Source organism: Aspergillus piperis (genome assembly GCF_003184755.1).
Source record: "Aspergillus piperis CBS 112811 unplaced genomic scaffold BO85scaffold_1, whole genome shotgun sequence".
Classification (NCBI taxonomy): domain Eukaryota; kingdom Fungi; phylum Ascomycota; class Eurotiomycetes; order Eurotiales; family Aspergillaceae; genus Aspergillus; species Aspergillus piperis.
Genome location: NW_020291591.1, coordinates 782564 through 805132, shown reverse-complemented (window position 1 = coordinate 805132; position 22569 = coordinate 782564). Strand labels below are relative to the sequence as shown.

General features: G+C 50.8%; 9 protein-coding genes and 1 non-coding gene across 10 annotated transcripts; 6 read left to right on the top strand and 4 right to left on the bottom strand.

Moving 5' to 3' along the window:
- Nucleotides 1–262: 262 nt before the first annotated feature.
- BO85DRAFT_t22 lies at nucleotides 263–343 on the top strand. Its single transcript has one exon. It is a non-coding gene; the product is annotated as a tRNA-Ser (tRNA).
- A 540-nt stretch (nucleotides 344–883) lies between these two features.
- BO85DRAFT_444113 (uncharacterized protein) lies at nucleotides 884–1793 on the top strand. Its single transcript, XM_025658941.1, has one exon. It carries the CDS (start codon nucleotides 941–943, stop codon nucleotides 1424–1426), a length of 486 nt encoding a protein of 161 aa, XP_025520695.1. The 5' UTR covers nucleotides 884–940; the 3' UTR covers nucleotides 1427–1793.
- A 588-nt stretch (nucleotides 1794–2381) lies between these two features.
- Nucleotides 2382–5402, top strand: BO85DRAFT_7798 (ATP-dependent DNA helicase 2 subunit KU80). The gene is made up of 10 exons (XM_025665657.1): nucleotides 2382–2590; nucleotides 2647–2701; nucleotides 2767–2833; nucleotides 2887–2954; nucleotides 3016–3184; nucleotides 3235–3295; nucleotides 3347–3847; nucleotides 3902–4287; nucleotides 4338–4549; nucleotides 4605–5402. The coding sequence occupies exons 1-10, from the start codon at nucleotides 2462–2464 to the stop codon at nucleotides 5093–5095; spliced, it is 2139 nt and encodes a 712-aa protein (XP_025520694.1). The 5' UTR covers nucleotides 2382–2461; the 3' UTR covers nucleotides 5096–5402.
- A 15-nt stretch (nucleotides 5403–5417) lies between these two features.
- Nucleotides 5418–8636, bottom strand: BO85DRAFT_454861 (uncharacterized protein; the record flags this gene model as incomplete). Its single annotated transcript, XM_025661348.1, has 5 exons — nucleotides 5418–5469; nucleotides 5536–6712; nucleotides 6933–6970; nucleotides 7161–8177; nucleotides 8389–8636. 5 exons carry the CDS (start codon nucleotides 8634–8636, stop codon nucleotides 5418–5420), a joined length of 2532 nt encoding a protein of 843 aa, XP_025520693.1.
- A 364-nt stretch (nucleotides 8637–9000) lies between these two features.
- Nucleotides 9001–10879, bottom strand: dps1 (putative aspartyl-tRNA synthetase Dps1). Its single transcript, XM_025658940.1, has 2 exons — nucleotides 9819–10879; nucleotides 9001–9769 (listed from the first exon to the last, which is right to left on the bottom strand). Exons 1-2 carry the CDS (start codon nucleotides 10818–10820, stop codon nucleotides 9092–9094), a joined length of 1680 nt encoding a protein of 559 aa, XP_025520692.1. The 5' UTR covers nucleotides 10821–10879; the 3' UTR covers nucleotides 9001–9091.
- Nucleotides 10880–11007: 128 nt separating this feature from the next.
- On the bottom strand, nucleotides 11008–12596 carry BO85DRAFT_444108 (putative HAD superfamily hydrolase). The gene is made up of 3 exons (XM_025658939.1): nucleotides 12343–12596; nucleotides 11984–12286; nucleotides 11008–11921 (listed from the first exon to the last, which is right to left on the bottom strand). The coding sequence occupies exons 1-3, from the start codon at nucleotides 12477–12479 to the stop codon at nucleotides 11153–11155; spliced, it is 1209 nt and encodes a 402-aa protein (XP_025520691.1). The 5' UTR covers nucleotides 12480–12596; the 3' UTR covers nucleotides 11008–11152.
- Nucleotides 12597–12705: 109 nt separating this feature from the next.
- BO85DRAFT_7675 (F-box domain protein) lies at nucleotides 12706–14281 on the top strand. Its single transcript, XM_025665649.1, has 2 exons — nucleotides 12706–13245; nucleotides 13321–14281. The coding sequence occupies exons 1-2, from the start codon at nucleotides 12866–12868 to the stop codon at nucleotides 14120–14122; spliced, it is 1182 nt and encodes a 393-aa protein (XP_025520690.1). The 5' UTR covers nucleotides 12706–12865; the 3' UTR covers nucleotides 14123–14281.
- A 539-nt stretch (nucleotides 14282–14820) lies between these two features.
- Nucleotides 14821–17887, bottom strand: BO85DRAFT_359559 (coatomer subunit gamma; the record flags this gene model as incomplete). Its single annotated transcript, XM_025655518.1, has 6 exons — nucleotides 14821–15053; nucleotides 15111–15926; nucleotides 15976–16323; nucleotides 16382–17348; nucleotides 17414–17724; nucleotides 17812–17887. 6 exons carry the CDS (start codon nucleotides 17885–17887, stop codon nucleotides 14821–14823), a joined length of 2751 nt encoding a protein of 916 aa, XP_025520689.1.
- A 573-nt stretch (nucleotides 17888–18460) lies between these two features.
- On the top strand, nucleotides 18461–19366 carry BO85DRAFT_482651 (phosducin family protein; the record flags this gene model as incomplete). Its single annotated transcript, XM_025663118.1, has 4 exons — nucleotides 18461–18498; nucleotides 18554–18736; nucleotides 18810–19165; nucleotides 19218–19366. 4 exons carry the CDS (start codon nucleotides 18461–18463, stop codon nucleotides 19364–19366), a joined length of 726 nt encoding a protein of 241 aa, XP_025520688.1.
- Nucleotides 19367–19879: 513 nt separating this feature from the next.
- Nucleotides 19880–21527, top strand: rsmA (putative bZIP transcription factor (Fcr3)). The gene is made up of 3 exons (XM_025665643.1): nucleotides 19880–20326; nucleotides 20393–20661; nucleotides 20728–21527. The coding sequence occupies exons 1-3, from the start codon at nucleotides 20195–20197 to the stop codon at nucleotides 21239–21241; spliced, it is 915 nt and encodes a 304-aa protein (XP_025520687.1). The 5' UTR covers nucleotides 19880–20194; the 3' UTR covers nucleotides 21242–21527.
- The last annotated feature ends 1042 nt before the right edge of the window (nucleotides 21528–22569 follow it).

Below are 22569 nucleotides of genomic sequence, written 5' to 3'. Positions count from 1 at the left end.
AGATTATAAAACACATCACTTCATAGCTATTATATGTTGAGGCATCTGCCGGAGTAGGCGTAGTCACGTGCCTGGCGCTCAGACCGCCCACGAACGACCCCTTATCTTGACCGCTAGATCACCTAGATAGCTACAATTCAAGACACTCTTTTGCTGCAATTCTCGTTCGTTTTCGTTGCTTCGTTGCTTTGCTTTGCTAGTAATCTCGCACCTCAAAATTATATTTATATATGATAAATTATACAACTTGTCAAGCGTGCTAGTCAGTGTGGCCGAGTGGTTAAGGCGTCAGACTCGAAATCTGATACGTTCGCGTGCACAGGTTCGAATCCTGTCGCTGACGATGTATTTTATAATTATATTTTTCTAGCTCTGTTATCTTTTTCTTTCTATTATCGCCGAGCACTCTACTTTCGGAGGCAACCCATGCGAAGTATAGCGCTGAAAACTTTAGTGAAGTATTCTGTTACCCATGCTCATTAGGGCACAAACACTTTGCTGTGCAGATGCTAGAGCATTTCACGGTAATCAATTAGCCGGATGGAATACTCGTGGCCGCTGAATACGGAAGAGCTGGCGCTGTTGATGTCTTGCTGTCATGGGGAGCTGATGTGGCAGCTCGCAACAGATGCGGCGAATCAGCAATAAACCTTGCTGTCAATCAAATGAAGATGCAAGGTGATGACATAACTGATAAAAAGTTTAGTTCTGGTCCTTATTTTGGATCGGGTGAGGATACGCCAGACTACATGCGTACATTGGCCGCCTTGATCAATGCTGGGCATGCGTTAGATAACTTCTCTTCCATCAATGATGCACTCTCAGGACAGGACGACTAGACATTCTGACGGCGCTAGAGAGCTCTGTTTTTTCAATATTCAAAGAGCTAGGTACATATTCTGAAGCACTCATGTTGGTCACGTCTAGGCGCCGAGCAGAAATGCTTCGTTATCTCTTGCTAATACGAGCCACAATCCGACCTGAAGCGCTTTTTGTTCAGCCGCTTGGACATAAGGCCGAAGAACAGTTGACTTTCAGGGGACCATCTAAACGCAAGTTCAAAGCGTTGGATCAGATCGTTGATTACACCGATGTCCTTCTGGAACTCTCACAGCACGACACGCAAGTGGCTCGCCTGAACAAGGAGCCATTCAGGGAAGCAATGCAGAATGAACATGTGGAATGCGTCCAAGTATTTATCGACTTGTTTACCAATGATGATAGACACCGTGCAGCAATCTGTACTCACCTACTTTCGCTGACCTTGCCCCATGTTGAATTGCTTACATATTTTCTCAGCCAGGGTGCTGACCCAGATACACGGCATTTTGATACTGGTGAGATTTTGTTGCACCGCGCTGCAGCCAGAGGGGATGAGAGTGCACTCAGGGCTATTTTATCTTCTGGCTCACAGGTTTCCCTGTAATCAGGCGAACAAGGAACAGCCTTGCACGCTGCTGTGGTGCAGGGCTTTCATGACGTAGCCGAAATTCTTCTTGAATCACATGCAGACGTCAACACACCATGCACCCTTCTTGGGACATCGTTGGCCGCAATCATGACACAGAGCTGGAAGGACTTTCGTGATATCTGCCACCGAAGATGTGCCAAGCTATTGCTGGAGTGGGGTGCAGATATTGATAGCTTTGATGAACGGCTGGGGACCCCAATGGAGGAAACCGTGAGGGGGCGGAGCTGTTGCTTGAGAGGGGAGCACTGGAGCCTGAAAATTATGATGTATCCCATTCGCAGGCTCGATTGGGAACTGGTCACCAAGGTGTCTGGAATGGTTCATATATGGCATCGGAGTTTCTACCCGTACCTAGCGACTTGGAAGAGATGGCCGAACCGGTACCATCTGGTATTGCACGTCTCCTGTGAATAATATAGATCATACTCTTTCTGTGACATACTTGGTCTTTTTCGAGCTTAAGAAACCAACGATTACTTCGATCAGATGAAAATAAGTTTCGGATTGTTATCCAATTGTCCATCCGTTAGAACTAAGTACTGGTAAGAAGTAACATGATATCAGTACTTAGTCATGGTGGCCCCGTTAAGTATGTAATGAATCGGGCGCTACACTCCCCTCAGTTGAAACTATATAGTTACTTATACCAAGTGCAGACTCCCATATGTTTTGTTCGCAGTTTCCCTTGATATCCAACAACAAAACACAGTTACAATTGGAGCAACTATGCATCCCAAACAATTACCAGATCTATGCTATGAATCAATTTAGAATGTAGTATAAGCTGCCTACTGCACACCCCTCTTAGTCAGCATACACAGCATGATGTCATGTGCTTTCGCGTCCCGCCCAGTCCCAATTGGGAAATATCACGCGTCTGCCTACTCCAGGTGCATCTTTCTGCCTTGAGCTCGTCCCTTTTTATGTCGAGCCAGCTGCGGCATCGAATGGATCTGAGTCCATCGATCAATCTAGTCACTTTTACTGAAAATGGCCGATAAAGAGGCAACTGTCTATATCGTGGACTGTGGCAAGTCCATGGGAGAGCGCCGTCATGGTCGCGAAGTGACGGATCTCGACTGGGCTATGCAGTATGTTTGGGATCGCATCACAGGGACGGTGAGATTTCCTTTTCTACAGAGTTCTGTCATACTTGTAAGCTTATGTTTGGATAGGTGGCCACCGGACGAAAAATGGCTTTGATCGGTGTTCTTGGGCTGAGGACAGATGGTGAGTGAGCCTCTTCCCGACGGGTAATGTAGTTGATGGGTCGGAGCTAATGCAGGAACGTCTAGATACCGCGAATGAATTGGAGGATGATCCTGATTATTCGCATATCTCTGTTCTATCTGGCATTAAGCAGTATGGAGCATCCTTGCTTGTTGTGTTTCTGGTGACTCGCTGACGACGTATAGGTTTCTCATGCCGGATATCCGGAGTTTGAGCGACCGGATAAAGCCTAGCAAGACTAATAAGGGAGATGGTGAGTTGCAGTCCTTTTGAACAGTGATTGGAGTCAGTTGGGCTTTAGCTGATTAGTATAGCTATCTCTGCGCTTGTGCTTGCGATTCAGATGATCATCACTCAGTGCAAGAAACTGAAGTATAAGCGCAGGATTGTCCTGGTTACTAATGGGCAGGGCCCGATGAATCCGGATAATCTCAGCGAGATAACGAAGAAGATTAAGGAGGATAATATAGAACTGATTATCTTGTTAGTGTCGATTGATACACTTGGGGAATGGGGCTACTAACATGCTGCAGGGGACCTGACTTTGATGACCCTGACTACGGAGTGAAGGAGGAAGATAAAGATCCGCGAAAGGTATTCCACACTGTTCCGTCTGCTCTGAACTGCTAATGACAACTACTACAGGCGGAAAACGAAGCACTCCTGCGTAGTCTGGCTGAAGACTGCGATGGAGCTTATGGAACCCTAGAACAAGCTGTTGCGGAGCTAGAAACACCTCGTGTAAAGAGCACAAGGATAACGGCAAGCTTCAAGGGCCATTTACAGCTAGGAAACCCCGCAGAATATGATACTGCAGTTCGAATCCCCGTGGAGCGCTACTACAGGACATACGTTGCGAAGGCGCCGTCGGCTAGTCAGTTCACAGTACGTAACGAAGAGGAGATGGAAGCGGCGGGAGCGGGCTCGCAAGATGGTAGTTCTCTTGTAGGTGTTCGAAACAGCAGATCCTACCAAATTGACGATGGGACTACTGAAGACGGAGTGACAACCGTGGATCGAGACCAACTTGCCAAAGGTTACGAGTACGGGCGGACATTGGTCCCTATCAGCGAGACGGATGAGAATATCACCACCCTGGAGACATTTGCGGCTATCGAACTTCTTGGGTTCATACAGAGCGATCGAGTAAGTTCTACCCTCCATATCTGCTGTGTGCTGCTTAGTTAATCTTGCTATTAGTATGATCGGTACATGCACATGTCGACGACAAACATCATCATTGCGCAGCGCGCCAATGACAAGGCAGCACTCGCTCTTTCCTCCTTCATACATGCACTCTTCGAGCTGGAATCGTATGCTGTTGCCCGTATGGTGCTGAAAGAGAACAAGCCCCCTGTCATAGTTGTGCTTGCACCATCAATCGAACCCGACTACGAGTGTCTCCTCGAGGCGCAATTGCCATTCGCAGAAGACGTACGAACGTACCGCTTCCCTCCACTCGACAGGGTCGTTACAGTGTCTGGTAAAGTGGTGACGCAGCATCGCAACCTACCCAGCGACGATTTGCTGAATGCAATGGACAAATACGTGAAAAGCATGGAGCTCACTGATACGGACGAGAACGGGTGAGATTGACCAAAAGCGATCTCAATTTCCCTGCTGACTTCATACAAAGTGACCCGACGGAATCTCTCCCAATCGACGACTCCTTCTCACCAGTCCTGCACCGCATCGATTCTGCCGTCCGCCATCGTGCCATCCATCCTAACGACCCTATTCCTCCCCCTGCCCCAGTCCTAACAAAGTTCTCCCACCCTCCGGATGACCTCGTTGAGAAGTCTAAGAAATACCTAGACAAGCTAGTAGCAGTATCAGACGTCAAGAAAGGTCAGTCCCTTCCCCCTTCCCCAAAATCCCTTCATACTCACAGCGATGATTCCAGTCCCACCAAAAACCAAGGGCACCAAACGATCCCGTGAAACGGAGAAGCCACTGTCTGGTCTCGACGTGGATGCACTTCTCCACCAAGAGAAGCGCACAAAGATCTCACCCAACAATGCAATCCCCGAATTCAAGCAGACGCTCTCGCAGGCAGAGAACATCGACACAATCAAGGATGCAGTGAAGCAGATGAGCACTATCATCGAAGACCAAATCAGACACAGTCTTAGCGATGTTAATTATCCTCGGGTCGCTGAGGGGCTAGTTGTGATGCGGGAGGAACTGATCGATTATGAGGAACCTGCGCTGTATAATGATTTCTTGAAGCAGCTGAAAGAGAAGTTGTTGAAGGAGGAGCTTGGTGGGGATAGACGGGAGCTGTGGTGGCTGCTCAGGAGGAGTAAGTTGGGGTTGATTGACAAGGGGGAGTCGGATCGGTCTGAGGTGGAGGAAGAGGAGGCGAAGGCGTTTATATCTATGGCTGCTAAGTGAAGACTGGGGTATTCTGAGACGGCTTCGTTCACCGGGAAGAATATAATAGCCAGAACTGCAAACCAGACTCTTATTTTTACTTGTCTAATACTGGATAACGGTTGGATTATGACAAACGAACAAGCTTCAATGCTGCATGACTGTGCTCGCTAGAGTACAATATCCACGATAATCCTGTGCGCTAAGTAACAAGGCCTATTCCGTGCCAAAGTAACACACACACATAACATATAGTACCAATTCGATGAACAATATAGGGGATATCAACCATGACCATGAGTAGAAATAGACATCACAAACAAACCATAGCATCCTATCCACATCAAGAAATCCTCCCAATCCTCTTCTTCCCAATATCAATCTTCCCACCCAACCTGTACCAACAAATTAGCAACCCTCCCACCAAAAAGAAGCAATAAATGAAATGTGGAAAGACATACCTGGTAGCATCTTCATCCGCCAAATTCAACAACTCATTCTGCACCTGCAACTCATTATTAATGGCAATCCCCAACTCCTTCTGCCGATTAACAATCCTCATCAACTCATCGACCACGACATCCTGATCCTGCATCATCTGCTTCTGCAACTGCACCACCCCACTATTATCCAATTCACGCGTCCTCTCCGTCTCCCTCCCCAACACCCTCCCAGACGACCGAATCGCCTTCTTGCCTCCCTGCGTCCCCATCAACGCCTCCTTATCCTGAATCGACGCCACCGCACTATCAATCCGACTCTTCGCCGCCATGGCATTCAATAAATCCTCCAGCCCATCTTTCTCTTTCCTCGCGTTAATCAGTAGATCCTTCCGTCGTCGCATCTCCCCTTCCCCGAGGGTATTGTTCCCACTAACGCTCCACGCCGTGGCAGTTGTAGCGGTATTCCTGCGCCCGAGTTTACTACCCGGTCTTGACCCTCCCCCTGCATTATTTCCCTCCCCACCAGAAGTAGATGTATTACTCAAATTCCTCAACCCACTCTCCAAACTCCCTATCAACCCCCCAGCCCTAACAAGCTCACTCTTCGCCTTCGCCGAACTCTCATGCTGTCGTTGCGGCGTAGTCTCCTGATCCCGTCTCGTCAAATACAACCTCGCATCATGTAAATGTCCCTTCATATCTCTGAAACAATCCAGCCAGAGAATCGGGTCCGTGATCCCTCCGCCTTCTGAGTCGCCGGGGTCGGTGATTGCTGCGTGGAGTCGTGTACTTGCCCCATTACCACCACCAGTGCTGTTGTTGTTCGAGGGTAGGCTAGGAAGATTCAGGAATGCCCGCCATGCGGGACTGTTCCGCCATCGGGGATCGTCGCTTTCGTTGATGGCGCGGAGGTAGGCTTCTAGTGCTTCGCGGCGGGATTCGCGCAGGGTGGCGTTGTTGATGGTGTTCTGGAACCAGGATTTCGGGGGGAGGGGGGCCGGTGGGGGCGCATTTGTCTGGGAGGTTAGGGTATTGTGGAAGGTCGTGAAGTCGGAGTAGCGCTTTGAGATGGTGAATGAGCGGAGGGGCAGGCGGAGGGTGATGTTGTAGAGGGTGTAGGGAGGTTGGGTTGCGGAAATGCTGGTTGTGGGGATGGAGATTTCGAGGGTTGTGGGGGGCATTATTGTTGGGTTTTCTTTGGTTTGTGGGTTTGGTGTGCTTGTAGGGGTTGGTGGTGGTAGTGGGTGAGTTTATTGGGGCATTGTTTGCGTTGGATTGAGGTGTGAGTGTAGATGGTGGGTAATGGTGAAGCGGTGGAGGATGAGATGCGCTGATAAGGAAGTAGGTTAGTTAAAAGTACTAAGAGTAAGTCACCGCCGGATCACAACAATGACGCAAGGTCATTACTTAGTTACCGCTTACTTTCGGGGTTGTCTGCACATAACTATCTTTACTTTGAACACTTGAGCAGCGAGATGATTAGGCTTCAATTTAATCCATTTTAATTGTAATCGACTGTCCTACATTACTGGGTATCTTGTTCACTAAATCGGTGGGTCACTCAATCTTTCTCTCGTCATGCGGTAGCCTCGGGCTCATTCCATAGCTCGCGTGCTCCCAGCAGGTCCCGTTGCCCATAATACTCCCCGATGACCGTGATGATCATGTCCAGCATGGCGCGAGTCTGTGTCGCCGCTTCATTCGGAGGTTCTTCGTTGTTAACCTCGGGTTCGGTGACTGCGGGTTGCTCCTCTCCATCTGCGAGCTTCGCCTGAAGTCGTGCTTTGGCTGCCTCTAGCTCCTCAGCAGTAGCAGGCTTCTCTTCCTCCACATCCTGCATATCGTGATCCTGGTCGTCACTCGACCCATCCACTTGTTGTGCTCCGTCTTCTCCCTCTGCAGCGTTTCCCCCCGTTTCGTCTTCAGCGTCTTCCTCATCCGACCCGTCTCCCTCCTGCATCTTCTTCTCATCCTCCTCCCTCATCTTCCTCAGAATCTTCACAGCTCTCTTTCCCAGATCCCGAATCTCCCCAACCTCCTCCGTACCTAGCTGTCCAACATCCCTACACTTCCCCAACAAACCCCACGCCCAAGCCCCGATGCGTCGAACCCGTTGCGCATCCCCACTCCGTACATTCTCCGACATTAACCGCGCCATGATCTCCAGTACCCCAAGCACGCTCTCCATATCCATACACGCCAGCTGTACTGTCTGTGGATCCACCGCCAGGAGTAGTCGGCGCCATTCCTTGCGTGCGTTTCGCGAGTGCCGCGGCAGACTGATCGGGTGGGATTCGTCGAGCCCGGCGATAGCTTCGGATGGAGGTGTGCATTTCAGTATCGACCGAAGGAGCAGGAAGCGGTGGTGAAGAAGGTTGTAGTAGCTTGACTGGGCGTCGGAGATGCCCTCGTCGGCGACATTCGCAGCAGGGGCGGCAGCAGTGTTGGTCTTAGACGTAGGAGGAACAAAGTAGACCCCATCAACAACCACCCCCTCAGGAACAGGCTCTGATATATCCTTCACCTCCTCCTGCTGTTGTTGCGGTTCCTCGCCATTCTGCTCCTGCTGCTGCTCCTGCTCCTGCTCCTGCTCCGTCGCGGCAGTAGTTTCCGTCGATTGCGGTGCCGTAAACAAAAAAGGGAGTGAATTTGCTTCCGATCTACAACAAACCAGAATCAAAAAAATGAGCCACGTCACATCACATCACATCACATCACATCGCCGAATTCAAGAAATGCCGAAGGAGGCCATCTTTCGCGAGCTAAAGTCCGAAACACGCAGGCATTTAGCAAGCGGGAAGCGAAAAGAGCCGAAACAGAAGAAAATACAAGCAAAGGAAAAGCATCAAGAAAGGAGAGAGTCAAACTTACCGAACCATGCGTAAATATTCCAAGCCATCTTCAGCAGGCCCGTAGAACAACTCATCATCACCCGCGACGTCTAGACCCGGAAAAGCGCTCTTTTGGCCGTATACTGGGTGGTTGCGCGGGCGTTCGTATGGAGTCACGGTCGGCTGTGCTTCTTCTTCGTCATCTTCTTCGGCATAGGACGGGCGGGAACGTTTCGCGTAGGGAGAGTAGCCGGTGACTGAGCCGGACGGTTTGCGTTTGTCGGGCATGTTGGTCATGGTCTGGTTTGGTTGTTGGGATGGATGGAGTTGGGGGGAGTAAAAGTCCAGGCGGAGAAAATGCCGGCGATCCAATGTTCCCCCCCCCCCCCCCCCCCGGGAGCTTGGGCCACTTTCTACTTACTACGGAGTATAGGGGAGCCACTATGACAACACTGTTAGAATTACACCTATGAAAAGCATCCGTTACTACTACTAGGCGATACTCGATTCCGTATTTACCTAGTATCCTAGGTGATCATGCAGTATACAACATGAAATATTGGAATAACTCTACCATGACCATAGTTTCCAGTACGTGCTACTCATATCCAATCATGCGATGAGCTACGCTACTAACTGGTAGGTATAGACCTTAAAACGCTAAACATTCAATTCGTCGCTCCATTATATTCTTTTGTATCCAGATACAGGACTTGTAATCTATTGCGGCTCTAGCCACCCGCTTAAGGGCGGAGACGCTGGGGGTCACGGGGGAACAGGGACGCCAGACGAACGTTAGGCAGACCCAGGAAGAACATGACAATACGGTTCAGACCCAGACCACCACCGGCGTGGGGAGGACAGCCCTGGCGGAAAGCAGACAGGTAGTCCTCGAAGCCCTCCTGGTTGGGGTTGAGGCCCTTGGCGACCATCGACTCCTCCAGCTCCTTGATGTCGTGGATACGCTGGGCACCAGACATGATCTCCTCACCACGCATGAAGAAGTCATACGAGTTGGAGAAGCGGGGGTCCTCCGGGCAGGCCTTGGTGTAGAAAGGACGGACGGCCATCGGGAACTTGTCGAGCACGTAGAAATCGGTGTCGTACTTGTCACGAATGATCTGTCCCAGCTGCTTCTCCATCGCGGTGGTGAAGTCGTTCTCGAAGCGTTCCTGCTCGGAGACATCGACACCGGCCTCCTTCAGCAGAGCAACACCGTCCATGTAGTTCAGGCGGAGAGCCTTGCCATCCTTGGGGAGCTTGAAGTCACCGGCCTTGGGGTAAGACTTCTGGATGATGGCGATCTTGTCAGCGTAGCGCTCCTTGAGCTGGGAGAGGATGAAGACAAGGAGGTTCTCGGCGAACTCCAGAACCTCGTGGTAGTGGCCGCGGAAAGTCTTCTCGAAATCGAGACCAGCGAACTAGCAAAGTCAGTATACGTATGCAAGCTAATTCTTTATTTGGACCTACCTCGGTCAAGTGTCTGTGGGTGTTGCTGTCTTCGGCACGGAAGACGGGGGCGATTTCGAAAACGCTCTCCATGTCACCAGCAATGCACATCTGCTTGTACAGCTGGGGACTCTGGGCCAGGTAGGCGTTCTTCTTGAAGTACTTGACCTCAAAAACGTTGCTACCACCCTCGGTAGCCGCACCCACCAGCTTGGGGGTGAAGATCCACCGCGAACCGCTCTTGATCATGTATTCGGCGAACAGTTCGGCGACGCCGCTGGAGATCCAGGTGATAGCCTGGCTGGTTTCGGTCTGGAGATCGAGGACCCGGTTGTCGAGACGGGTCTTGAGAGTGACAATAGGAGCACCATCCTCACCAACCTCGAATCCCTCCTCGCTGGTCTCCGGGGGCGGTCTCTCGGCATCCTTGACCTGCATAGGGAGCATCTGGGCGGCCTCGGAGATCATGTAGACCTTGCGGATGTGGATTTCGTGGTTGCTAAGGGTAGCCGACGAGATAGGCACGGCAGGCTTCTTGATGATACCGGTGACCTGGACAATGGAGTTGACGTTCAATCCACCAGTGTACTTGATCATCTGACGGGAGATGGGCTCCGCAAGAGCAATGACGGCCTGCAGCTTCTGACCCTGCTGTCTCAGCATCAGGAAAGCCAGCTTGGCACTCTGCACACGGGCATTGTCGACGCGAGCCACCAGGGTAACCTCCTTCTCGTAGTGCTCGTCGGAGATGTCGGAGAATCTCGTCGCGGCGATGACATCTTCGGACTCGGGGAGCTTGCCATACAGGTCCTTGGCGGTGTCGTCGGCAGCGGCGGCAGCAGCTTGAGCCTTCTCCTGGGCAGCACGAGCAGCAGCCTTCTCAGCCTTGGCCTTCTCCTTTGCGGCCTTCTTCGCGGCGTTCTTGCTGGCGCTCTTGCTGGCCTCGGCACCCTCGGCGGGGGCGGCCGCAGCGGCGGGGGTTTCTTCGGGCTTGGGGCGAGTGGGCAATTCGGAGTCCGCCATGGTGAAAGGTGTGGATAGGGAGTTGATGGAGGAGAGGAGGGAGCAGCAAGGCGATCAGGAACCAGTCCGTCGGCCTGAATGGAGCTCCAACTTTCTCTTTTGAGTCACCCCGCCGTCCGAGGCCCACAGCCCTAAGCCCTAGGAGGGGCTGTCTATCACCTGATGCGGATGCTGCCATGCCATATGATTATATAATAATGCGCTGCATAATATTTGCTGTACTATATACAATTGTGATAGTCTATTCGCTATGCTCGCAGGTGCAGTCGCAGTCTACTTTTTAAATACTCGCTCAAAAAAAGGAAGACAAATACAAGTCTACACCGTTCCCTCTAAGACCGCCACTGTGAGTTCTTCAATGCCCACTCAACTGCCTTGTGCACGTTATCAGCGATCGTCGTCGGAGTCCACGCTGGCTCACCACCATTGTAGACACCGGTTCGCACAAGGATCGAGTGCCACTTGCTGCCATGTTCACTCCGGTAGCTGTTCGCGCCACGGATATCTGACTCTGGGTTGTCTCCGATCATATACACATTCCGCAAAGGCTGCTGAGCGTCCGAGCCGAATACTCTAGCACGGTTGCGCAAGAGCTGATGCTCCGCAAACTCGTACGTCCCCTGGTAAGGCTTGCCAATAATGGTCTTCTTTAGCTCGACGCCTTTGCTCGGGCCTCCAGTCACAGCAGCCCAGATGCCTTCCAGTGCCTCGCGGAATCCTCCCTGGCCAAGACGAGGAAGGTGGTAGGCTGCAGCCCACCAGAGGTCTGGGTTCGAAAAGTACAGATGCGGCTGCCCATCTTGTTGGAAACCCCGGTTAGGGAGATCAGTCCGACCGTTCTTTTCGGAGATGGTGCCTATCACACCCTCCGACGATAGTAGGACGTCGGTGATAATCTGAGCGTCTAAAGCCCAGTCCCGCGGGTCATTGAAGACAAAGATGGCGTCAATCTTCAACCCTCTCGAGGGGTCATTGGGATCCTTTGGGTTTGGCAATGGCTTAGAAATCTTCTCGTAATAGCTCTGAAAAGATCTAAATGGCCAGATAGATGGGTTCGCCATATAGATATCGCCCGGTGTCACCACGTTCTTGAAGCCGTACCTGCATCCATTGTTAAGACGATCATTCCACGAAATGTTGGGGACAAACATTGGCCTGCATACATCTGCGCTACCTGGCGACAACGATCACCTTCTCCTCCGACCACCAGCACGCATTTGTTCTCCAGGGCACTCTGCTCGTCCGGCCCGCGCACAAGCTCCGCGAAAGGCGAATGACTCTGAACAATTACCTCCGGCTCCAATGGGACCTGGAGCTTCTCGCTTATTTCCGCCACTCGCTCAGTTTCATGTTTTCCACCACCATTTGTCAAGAGGAGAAACGGGATGTTCTGTTCTTTGAGAAGGGCTAGCGACTCAGCGGCTCCAGGGATAGGTTTAGAGGATCGTAGCAGCACGCCATCGATGCTAAACACCAGTCAGATTATCTGCTACACCAGCGTGGATAGAAATTGCTTACTCACTCAAATGCAAAGGCGAAGTCGGGGATGCGGGAATTGGCCGTCTGAAAGGCACGTCGGCCCAGACCAGTGTTTACCAAGGAGCGGGTGGAAGTACTTTGCAACAGCGCAAGGGAGCGCCAAAGAGACTGCGATCGCATACTCGAAGTGTTAATAGTAAATATCTAATAAGTATGAGAAATAACAATCACAAGCAACAGCGGTGAACGAATACAATTGAGCGGATGGGAGTCGTCCGGATCACAGGGAGCTGCAGAAGAACAGGCCGGAGGAGAGACGTGCGGAAGGCGGAGATGCAGCTGGCAATCGGCGGAATGATATCATCTCGCTTCTCCGCCATTTTCTTTTCCCCTCACATTTTCTTGATCGCCATCCGACTTACTTTTTTCTTCCCCACCACACAACTTGCATGACTGACACTAGATATATCTGTCGCCCCGGGCAGCTACATATCTCCCCCACCCATGTCTGCGGACTCTTAATATCGACCTGCCATGGGCATTGATGCATTCCATGATTGCCCATAATGCCTTTGATGCCCTCACGCCAGATTTATCTCCCCACAGAAATCGTGGTGGAGATTATCACCTACGCCGCCGCAGATGAAGGTCATCGCCAGGCCACTCTCTACGCCTGCTGCCTGGTCTCACGCCAATGGTATTCCGTAGCCATCCCCTATCTCTATGAGAAGCCGCGCGTGAGCGCTGGGACGGCTTTCAAGAATTTCACCGACACAATTTGTCCGACAATCGGCGCACGAAAGAACAAGATACAATTGGGCAGTCTAGTTCACAAATTGGACCTTAGTGGCCTCGTATATCATAGTTCCAACAGTTTGACTGCACGACTGCTGGGAAGGGTGAAGGAGAATCTGGAAATCTTTCTGGCTCCAAGAATTTCCTTTGCGTAAGTCTAATATAACATGCTCGTTGTGCATGCCTCCGCCCGCTCCAGATAATTGATACTGATACTATTGAACAGCATCAACAGCCTTCCGGCTCTCTCCAAATGTACAAACATCAGACACCTCGACTTATCGCTAGTGGGCGATCCAATTCCCTTTCCCGACCTCAAGAAAGCGATCAGCAAACTCCGCAGACTAACGACCCTTCGCCTTCCGCGCTCAACCTCCATCACCACCTACGACGACGCTGCAGCCACAATAGAATGGCCTCCTAACCTCCAACGCCTACAATTCAGCGGCCACTACCGTTCCATACCCATGTCTTCCTTTCCTTGGCCTCGCACAATGACTACTCTAACCCTCAAGAACTGCGCCGATCTCTCCATGTCCAGCCTCGGCAGCCTGATGAGCAACCCCCAATTAGCCAACCTTAAACGCTTCACCGTCTCCGCTTCAAACCGTAACCTGCAACCCGAATCCATCAATGCCATTCCAGTCTTCCTCCCTGAACTAGCCTCCCTCAGCATCCCTGGCGACTTAGTCAATGATTCCTTCTTCGATATCCTCAGTCACATGCACCCTCCACTACCGCTCGAGGATCTCGAATTCGGATTCCCAAGTCTAGACGCCAACATAACCTTCAGCACAAGCTCATTAATCACAGCGATGGAGTATGGTTTAGCGAACCTCCGATCGGTGGGCTTCTCTGAGCTGTTCTGCACCAACCAGCGAATTCTGGAAGACACGGAGATTGATGATTTCATTCATAGCCGGTTCTCAAAGAAGGAGCGAAGAAATTCCAAATCTTCCTTCAAGAATGGGGTAGAGAAGAGCGAATATACTGATGATGATGACACGATTGGCGTTTATTATATATGATGATCGGCGTTTATTTCTATATACCTTTGTGTTTACATTCCATCAGATGTTCTCGGCTAGAGTTTGTTTATATATTTTGCTTGTTTGAAGATTCAATATGATAGACCGAATGTATTTCCGCACGATATTGCTTCGTCCAATGCTTGATTATCTACTACTAGTAGTATTAATATAGAAAGCTTCTACAAAACACGAAGCGGACACAGAGAACCTCTTAAGCAAAATTGTAGATAGATATAGTATGATGACGCTTTTGACTACAGAACGACTCCAGCCACTTCCCCGTTCCACCGGCCACCCGGACAAGCGAAACGGGGAATGACACGAAGACAAAGCAAGGGGGGCGAGGACATGCTAACATGTTCGAAGAAATGTCAAGGGAAGGGGACAAACATCGGCAGAGAAAAATGGGGGGAGGGAAGTAAAATGTTGAAAGATACAGTCAGCTGGAACAAGAACAAGTCAGATATGGAAATGAAGAGAAATAGGTAATTCGAATGAATAGGGTAGTTTGACGCCTACGCAAGATATTCATCGCATCTAACTCGGCACCAAAATTATAGATGAAGAGAAAAAAGAATAAAAAGGAAAATGAAAATGAAGCAGGGGGGGAAACAAGAAATATCTGATCTCATAATGCAGGACTCATGCGCCTCGCGAACATGCCTCCTTTACACATTTACAGGGGTCCATGAAGCTCAGGAAACGGACGCAATCACAGCTGGCGCAACTCCTTCTTCCTCCGCCCGGACGACAATCTTCATGGTCACTCCAGTCTTGCTGGAGAAAGCCATCTTAATAAGTGATGCCACCCGGCCGCCTGTCACTGTCTTTCCGAACAGTTTCAGTGTATGCGTGCTGTTGCTGAGGGCCACATCCGTGCCCTCGAGGGGCTGCAGGGAGAGCGTAGAGATTAATTGCTCGGTGGCATCTGTGATGAGATTAGTTTTCGAAGATCTAGGCCCGATGTGGAGAGGGGTTGGCCTACCTGAGATGCCCTTCATGTTGCTGAGCTGAAGAGTCTCGCTGACCTCCTCACCGTTGGCACCCGTCTGTTCCCACACGTGGTCGAAGCTGCCAGCAAAGGTTGGGATAACGTAGTCACTGCCGGTGAGATCAAGGTCCTCAACCTGGTACTCGTCATCATAGCCGCTGTCCTCAGGCTCGCCAGTAGTGGGGTCAATCTCTTTACTGGTAAACTTGAGGTTGTTCGTAAAGGAGATGACAGGAACGCTGTGCTCGCCAGCAAGTTTCTTGAAGGTGACGTAAACAATACCGGGCTCATTCGTGGCCAGCTTAGGAGCAGGAACGATGAATTCCTCCTCCAAAACATCTTCCTCCGACGGTGTCGCAACTACTGTCACGTCTTCCAGAACAGTGTCCGGCAGAGTGTTCTTAATGTCGTACTGCAGCACAACGTGCTCCTTGAAGATGTGCTTAACAGCCGTTACCACATACTCCGTCTCGCTCTCAGTAAGTTCAACAGGCGCAGAGGACTTGAGCAAAGTGCCGTACTCCTTGAGCTCTGGAATCTGCATAAGCTGTTCGGCGTATTTCTGAGTGGCGGCGACCGTGACGGCCTCGGCCACACCGTTGGCCTTGCCCTTGGGCGGGCCAGTCGAAGGTGCCTTGAGAGTGGGCGTCGCGCTTGTGAGCTTTTTGGTCCGCTCCTCAGCCAACGCCTGCTCCTGTGAAACAACCGGGATCGTGGCAACGTCGAATGCAGCATCAAACGTCGCCTTGTCTGTTGATGTAACATACATCACGAGCTGGTGCTCGAATGTCGAAAGCGAATACATGGATTCTGATGTCGTCAGCAAAGTATAAAGAAGCCTAGTTCGCAGAAAGCTTACCGTTGCTGATGAAGCGGCTAGCAGTCTCATCCTCTTCGTTCATCAACCGCAGATTGAGGGCAGCACGGTCACGCACTTCGTCATCGACGTCATCCAGGCATCGGGTGAGAAGGACAGAAACACTGGACTTGACTTCAGGATCCTTCTGTCCGACACCGAACTTGGCCAAAGCGGTCACGGCGGCCGCTCGCACAATGGCATTCTCCAAAACGACACGGTTGTAGATGTAGCGAATAAACTTGGTAGGGTGTGACGTCTTAGGTCCCTCCACACCAAGCAAGTGCAATATCCTGACTGACAACTTGGTGAACTCGCAGTCCTCGATGAATTCACACAGATGGGCGAGCGCTAGTTCTGTTGGTTAGCACCATAAAAAAAGACCCAGAGCTTCCAGGGGAGAGCTTACCATCCTCCTGGCTTTCGGGGACAAACTTGATGAGGTCGAACATGCTCTCAACCACGCTGCGCTTGAACTCGTAGCCACCTTCATCTCTCAGAATGCCGCTCAGGAACGAAAGCATGCCGGCCTGCTTGCTAGGGAACTTGAGGCACAAGGTGCGAATGGCCTCTACAATCGTGATCTTGAATTCGTCCGTGATGTCTGCCATGAAGCCGGAAATCTGCTTCATCAGGCGATCGACGCTGGCCTCGTTACCGGTCTTCAGAAGAGTCGTGATGGCAAATGTAGCGATGGAACGGTTGGAATTGGAGATAAGGGCTTCGATATCGGGGTTGCAGACGTTCACCACGTGAGGCTTGAAGCTTGCGAAGTTATGAAGGATGCGGATTGCCGCAAACTTGGTGATAGAGCGGGGCGAGGAAAGGAACAGTTGCAAGACATGGACGGCCTGGGAGGCTTCCGCGTCCGAGACATCCCTCATATCGCAGATGGCCTTTGCCGCTTCGAAGTTGACCATCTCATGCTTGTGTCGGAGCCAGCCATCAAGCATCTGCATCATAGGCTTTCTCAAGCCCTGGTCTTCTTCCGCCAGCTTAGCCGCCAACCGCACCAGAAGGACAAGAGCCGCGGGGCTCTTGACCACTCCAGCCGCACCATACTGCTGAACCATCTTCACCAGAGCCATACGGTCATGCGAGCGCATCTGGTACAGGAGACCAATGGCGTGGTACTGAGTCATGAAGTTCGATTGCGAGATGGCGTGAGCCTGAGAGCTGCCACCAAACCCAAGGAATCCAGTCGATTGCTTCCCGCCCGAAGCAGCCTCTTGCGTCTCACTCTGCCATCTACGGACCACATCGCGCGCGATCGGAAGAAGGTGATAGGAGGAGACCAGCGCTGCGGAGGATACCGAAGGGGTCTTGTCAACGATAGCGGTCTTGATTAATCTCTCGATACCTTGCACAGTAGTAGCCTGCATGGACGACCATTATCAGATATCTCGTTTGACAAGAGAGTAGGGGTTCCCAATGCGCTTACGTCAATGATGCGGCACAAGGCACGGATGGCATTTGCCCGATACAGAACGTCGCTGCCGACAGCAGTGTCCTTCATGATAATGCTGGTTGACATGATCACATCCTCCGCCGTGTTGGCAAGTTCCTTCAAGATCAGGTAGACCATTTGTCGCAGAGAGGGGTCCTTGTTCTGGAATAGCTTGGAAATGCCGAAGAACAATGTGGTGGCCTCGTTCGTGGGGAACTGCTCCCCGGTAAAAAGGAGGACGGCGATCTTGGTCAGGAGAGTACGGCATGTTCGAGGAGATATGGGAGAGGAATTGAACAGTCGCGCTATAGAAGAGCAAGAGAACAAAGTCAGCAATCACGTTCAGAGTCTTGATGCGACTCCAGAGAAGAGCGAAACTGATAGACCCTTACCATCTTGAAACACGGAGGTCCGATCCAGCTTGATCATGGACTGATCAGCGTCCTCATCTTTCTTCATATAAGACATTGTGACGGGCTGCAGTGATTGCCGCAGCAGCACAGTTGTTTAATGGCACTCTCTAGGTTGGAAATTGGGCCCCGTACGGGTGACGTCGGGGGGGATTGTTCAATGGGAGACGAATAAGGGCGGGTCAGTATGATGGGTTAGTCGTGGTGCAGGCGGTGTATGTACACGACTATGGCGCCCTCATTATCTTTTAAAGACAAGAGTGATGAAAAAAAAGGGGGGTGGCCAGTGAAGATATAGAGACACTTGCCCAGTCCCCGGAAAAGAAGCCGAAAGAGAGAACGACAGACCAATGGAGATAGTAGAGGATGGGTGTTTTGGCCAGGGCAGCAGCAACAGCAGCTCTCCCGACGGCCTCCAACAATCTCCAGGTGGCCTTCCGCGTCTGTGGGCGGCTGAGCCACAGGGCGGTGTGGCTGACCCTGCAAACGGAGCAAACACGCGGCATGTCTCGCCGCAGAGGGTCTGTAGAAGTGTGTAGGCTGCTGTCTTCCTCCCTTACTCTTACCATACCATTTGGTAGATCTATAAATTCATTAGAGCTCATAGAACAGCCTCAGTTTCGCCGCAGTCATGCAAGTCGAAGTCAACCCTAACGAGGATACCGAATGGTCAGATCATCGACTTCGTTCACCACCGTTAGCCATACAAGCTTACACCCCGCAGGAATGACATCCTCCGCAAACATGGCGTTATCCCCGAGAAGCCCCAAGATCCCGAACCTCTTATCCAAGAAGCCCTTGTCGAGGCAGAGCGCAAGGCATATGAAAATAGACTAGAAGACAAGGATTTGGACGAGTTGGATGCTCTGGAAGATGAAGAAGATGAGGATTTCCTCGAACAATACCGGTACGGAGATGATCGCTAGCATGCCCCTGACACAGGTACCAGGAAGTTCGGCTTCACTAACGATCTGTACCAGTCAAAAACGATTCGCGGAACTGTCTACACTCCAGCAAACTAGCATTCATAATCAAGTATACCCCCTACAAAAAGTCGATTACGCGCGCGAGGTGACCGAAGCCTCGAACAAATGCTTTGTGCTCGTTCATCTGAGCTCTTCAGGCGCCAATGTCGAATCGCAACGGTTGACCGAATTATGGCGGCAATTAGCGGCAAAGTTTGGTGACATAAAGTTTTGTGAGATTCGAGGCAACATGTGCATCGAAGGTTATCCGGAAAGAAACACCCCCACTATCTTGGTGTACAGAAATGGCGAGATCATGAAACAGCTCATAACCTTGCGGGAGATGAAGGGGCCAAGGACTACTGTTGAAGGTAAGGACTGTTCTTCATATTTGCTTCTTTGTTTCTAATACGAGCCTCGTAGATCTGGAGAAGATGCTCTTGGAATTAGGTGCCGTCAAAGAAAGCGATGTCCGCCTGAAGAAAAGGTCGGACTCTTCGGAAGATGAACGCCCATCCAAGCTGAAGTCCTCGAGGCCCACAGTGGAAGATGACGACGATGATTGGGATTAAGGAGGCATAATCAGTAACTACGAATCTTAAAATCTGGACTGTCGCGGTCCTCTCTCTCCGTGACTGGGTTCCAATGACCCTTTGAACCAGATGGGCATCGAATCGTATCCTTGCCGACATATGCACGGGAACTTCATCATGCATCACATAGATCACACCATGGGTTCCAGCTTGATAACCTGGCAGAGAATTGGTCATGCTGGCTAAACCAATTTTCTACATCTTTGTTTGACATGTAGAGCTCCGTACCACCAGGGTTTCCAGCTTTCGGTCCGTTGACTAAATACCTATCACATAGTAGGTAGGCAGCCAGCGAGCCAAACTTTGAACACGAATGTGTTACCATTTCATACTTTCTTATACCTTGACAATTCCTCTAGGTTCTATCTCAGTTCAGACCCAAGTATGTAGTAGTAAGCGTCCGCCAAAGTGGGTCTCCGTGGCTGCAAATAGCCATGTGCTTGATCTTGTCATTTACAAAAATAACCAAATTCCTTTACATAGAAAGACATCTAGAGCAATATAACAGATGGCTTGCATATGACTTCAGTTGCCTAAGAATCAATATTCGGTCGATCGCTGCAATCCATTTCCAATGACAGCCGGGAGCGTGATATCCCTCGGCGGCTCCAAGTCTGGCTATAATTGGCTTGGGGCTGCCACCGGGCGGGTTTGTCACTGCGCGGTTCCATCCCGAGTCCATCGCTGCCGTGAATCCAATTCTAGGCCCGGCTGACTCTCTCCCTCCCTACTCTTGGGGTTCATACCTCCTCATCAATCCACAAGAACAGCATATATCGTATCTTTCCTTCTCCAGGACGAGGCGAGATGGATTATTCGTTCTATTCAAACCATCCTCAGCAACCTTATCCTCTCTACGGCGTCCACGGGCTGCCCACTCCCGACCAAGGCAATTCGGCCCCTCAAGCCGAGGCCATCCAGGGCGCTTTCGCTCCTTTGGTCGGTCCCTCTTGTCTTTGTGGATACTAAGTATATAAACTTCTCACGACGCTGACTTGTGGAAAGGGAGCGCAAAACTACCAGTCTTTCGATCCGAACTTGCGCTTTCAGGATCCTCACGCAGCCGCTGCCTTCGTTGCCCCGCCACACTCGCCTCCCGAGTCCCTCACCAAGCAGTCGGTCACCAGCAATGAATTTTCTAGCCAGAACGTTGATCGAGCCTCTTACGATGGAGATGATCAGCTCTTAGACCAAAGTCTCGGTCGGAGCAGCAGCGAGGAGAAAGAGAGTCTGACCCCGGCGCAGTCGAAGCGAAAGGCCCAGAACAGAGCTGCGTGAGTGGTTTCAGATCGAGGACTGTGTTATATGCCACAGAACTAATCTCTGATTACTGAATTCAGTCAGCGCGCATTTCGTGAACGCAAAGAGCGCCATGTGCGTGAACTGGAAGAGAAAGTTAACAACCTTGAAAATGCATCAAACACTCTTGTGGCGGACAATGAGCGACTGAAGAGAGAGCTGGCAAAGTTTACGACCGAAAATGAGATACTTCGGGCAACATCAACTTCAATGCGCCAGTCAGGCCAGCGCTCCACCGATGAGGAACCGACAACGACAGGGCCATTGCAATACTCGCCCATGGATCTCAAATCCGATGCAGTTGGGGGTAATGGCCCCGCTCATCGCATCACCATATGCGGAAAGACGGGTGAGAAACTGCTTGACTCGGGAGCCACCTGGGATCTCATCCAGAATCATGAGCTCTTCAAGCGTGGCCTAGTGAATATTGGCGATGTCTCGGGTCGGTTGCAAGGTACTGCTCAGTGCGATGGGCAGGGGCCTGCCTTTCGGGAAAGCCAGGTCCTTCAGGCCATTGAAGAAAGTGCAGCTGCTGGCAACGATGACTTGTTGTGAATTTGCCTGTTAGCATGGATTCAACGATGCAATGTCTTGCTTCTTGGTCGCTTTATTTCGGTGCACAGGCGTCAGGGTTTGTTTTCGGAGTATATACCGCTTTTCACAAGCTTCATGGAACATATGCTGCGATCTGCTACTGTTTCGTGAAGTGGAGGACCCCATTGAGTCTTTCTTGGAGTCATTGGAGATTTAGGAGTGAACCATTATACCTACTGCTACCAGAGTTCTCAAATTTGAATGGGTTTCCTTGTTCTCAGGCTCAGACTACTATTGGTTGACCCCCTGGGTACTCTGTTTGCTTAGGGCTACGTAGAACTGCATGTGCATTGCCACGGGTTCTGTGATTTGCACTATCCGGAGTGAATCCTCACCCATGCTGCGGTGCTAACCTAACAAGGACCCGATAGATTGAAGTCCACTGATACCTTACAAGGCATGTTTGCTCGACGATCAACGTGAGCTATGGCCTGGTTGTATCTTGAACAAATTTGCCAAACAAATGACCCTCTTGAAAGCCAATGAGCATAACTCGCAAGATGAGGAGACAATATTAGTTGCTTCATCGAAAACATTGGGTATATCAGCTACTCCGTAGTAAACAACCCAATGTGTGCTGGCTAATCTGAACACACGATGCATACAGCTGCACCGCTTGCGTGGTGTAGATCCAAACGACGTTGCCCTGGGTAATCATGCGTCAAGGCAAGGGCGACATATAGCACTATGCTGGTTGTATAAGAATCGGAGAAAAAGACCGAGAGAAGAGTGGGATGTGTGGCCCCAATCAAAGTACTCCATAACTGGTTGTTTGTTTGGGGGTGGGAGAGGTGAGGCTAGAAACAATTACTCCAGACAGCACTACAGCCATAGATTGAGTGGGGGAATACCCGACGGTGCAGACAGAAAGGGTAGATGCAGTCTGCACCTTGTATCTAGTAGTAAATGCATACGTGGATGAACGGAGCGATTCAACCTGCCAAACTGCAAACGCCAACGTTTCCTTTACCTGAAAGACTACAAAACACCCCGCAGTCGATAGCTTCGAAATCTTGGCAAGAATTGGCCTGTGCAGACCTGAAATTGACTGGTGAATTCCTTTTTGCGTGCATGAGAAGAAGAACACACGGGGTCAATTTTTTTTTTTCTTTTTCGTGGTTCTGATGAATGTATTATTATTATATTAGCTATGTGGTGATTGAATTGGGATCATCGTTAGCGGTGAGACCAGGGATGATTATTTGCGGGATTTACCCTCAGATCAACTCCTGATCATTACAGTTGCTCAATTACTCAATTCGTTAGTGACTACCTGACCACCGTCGTCA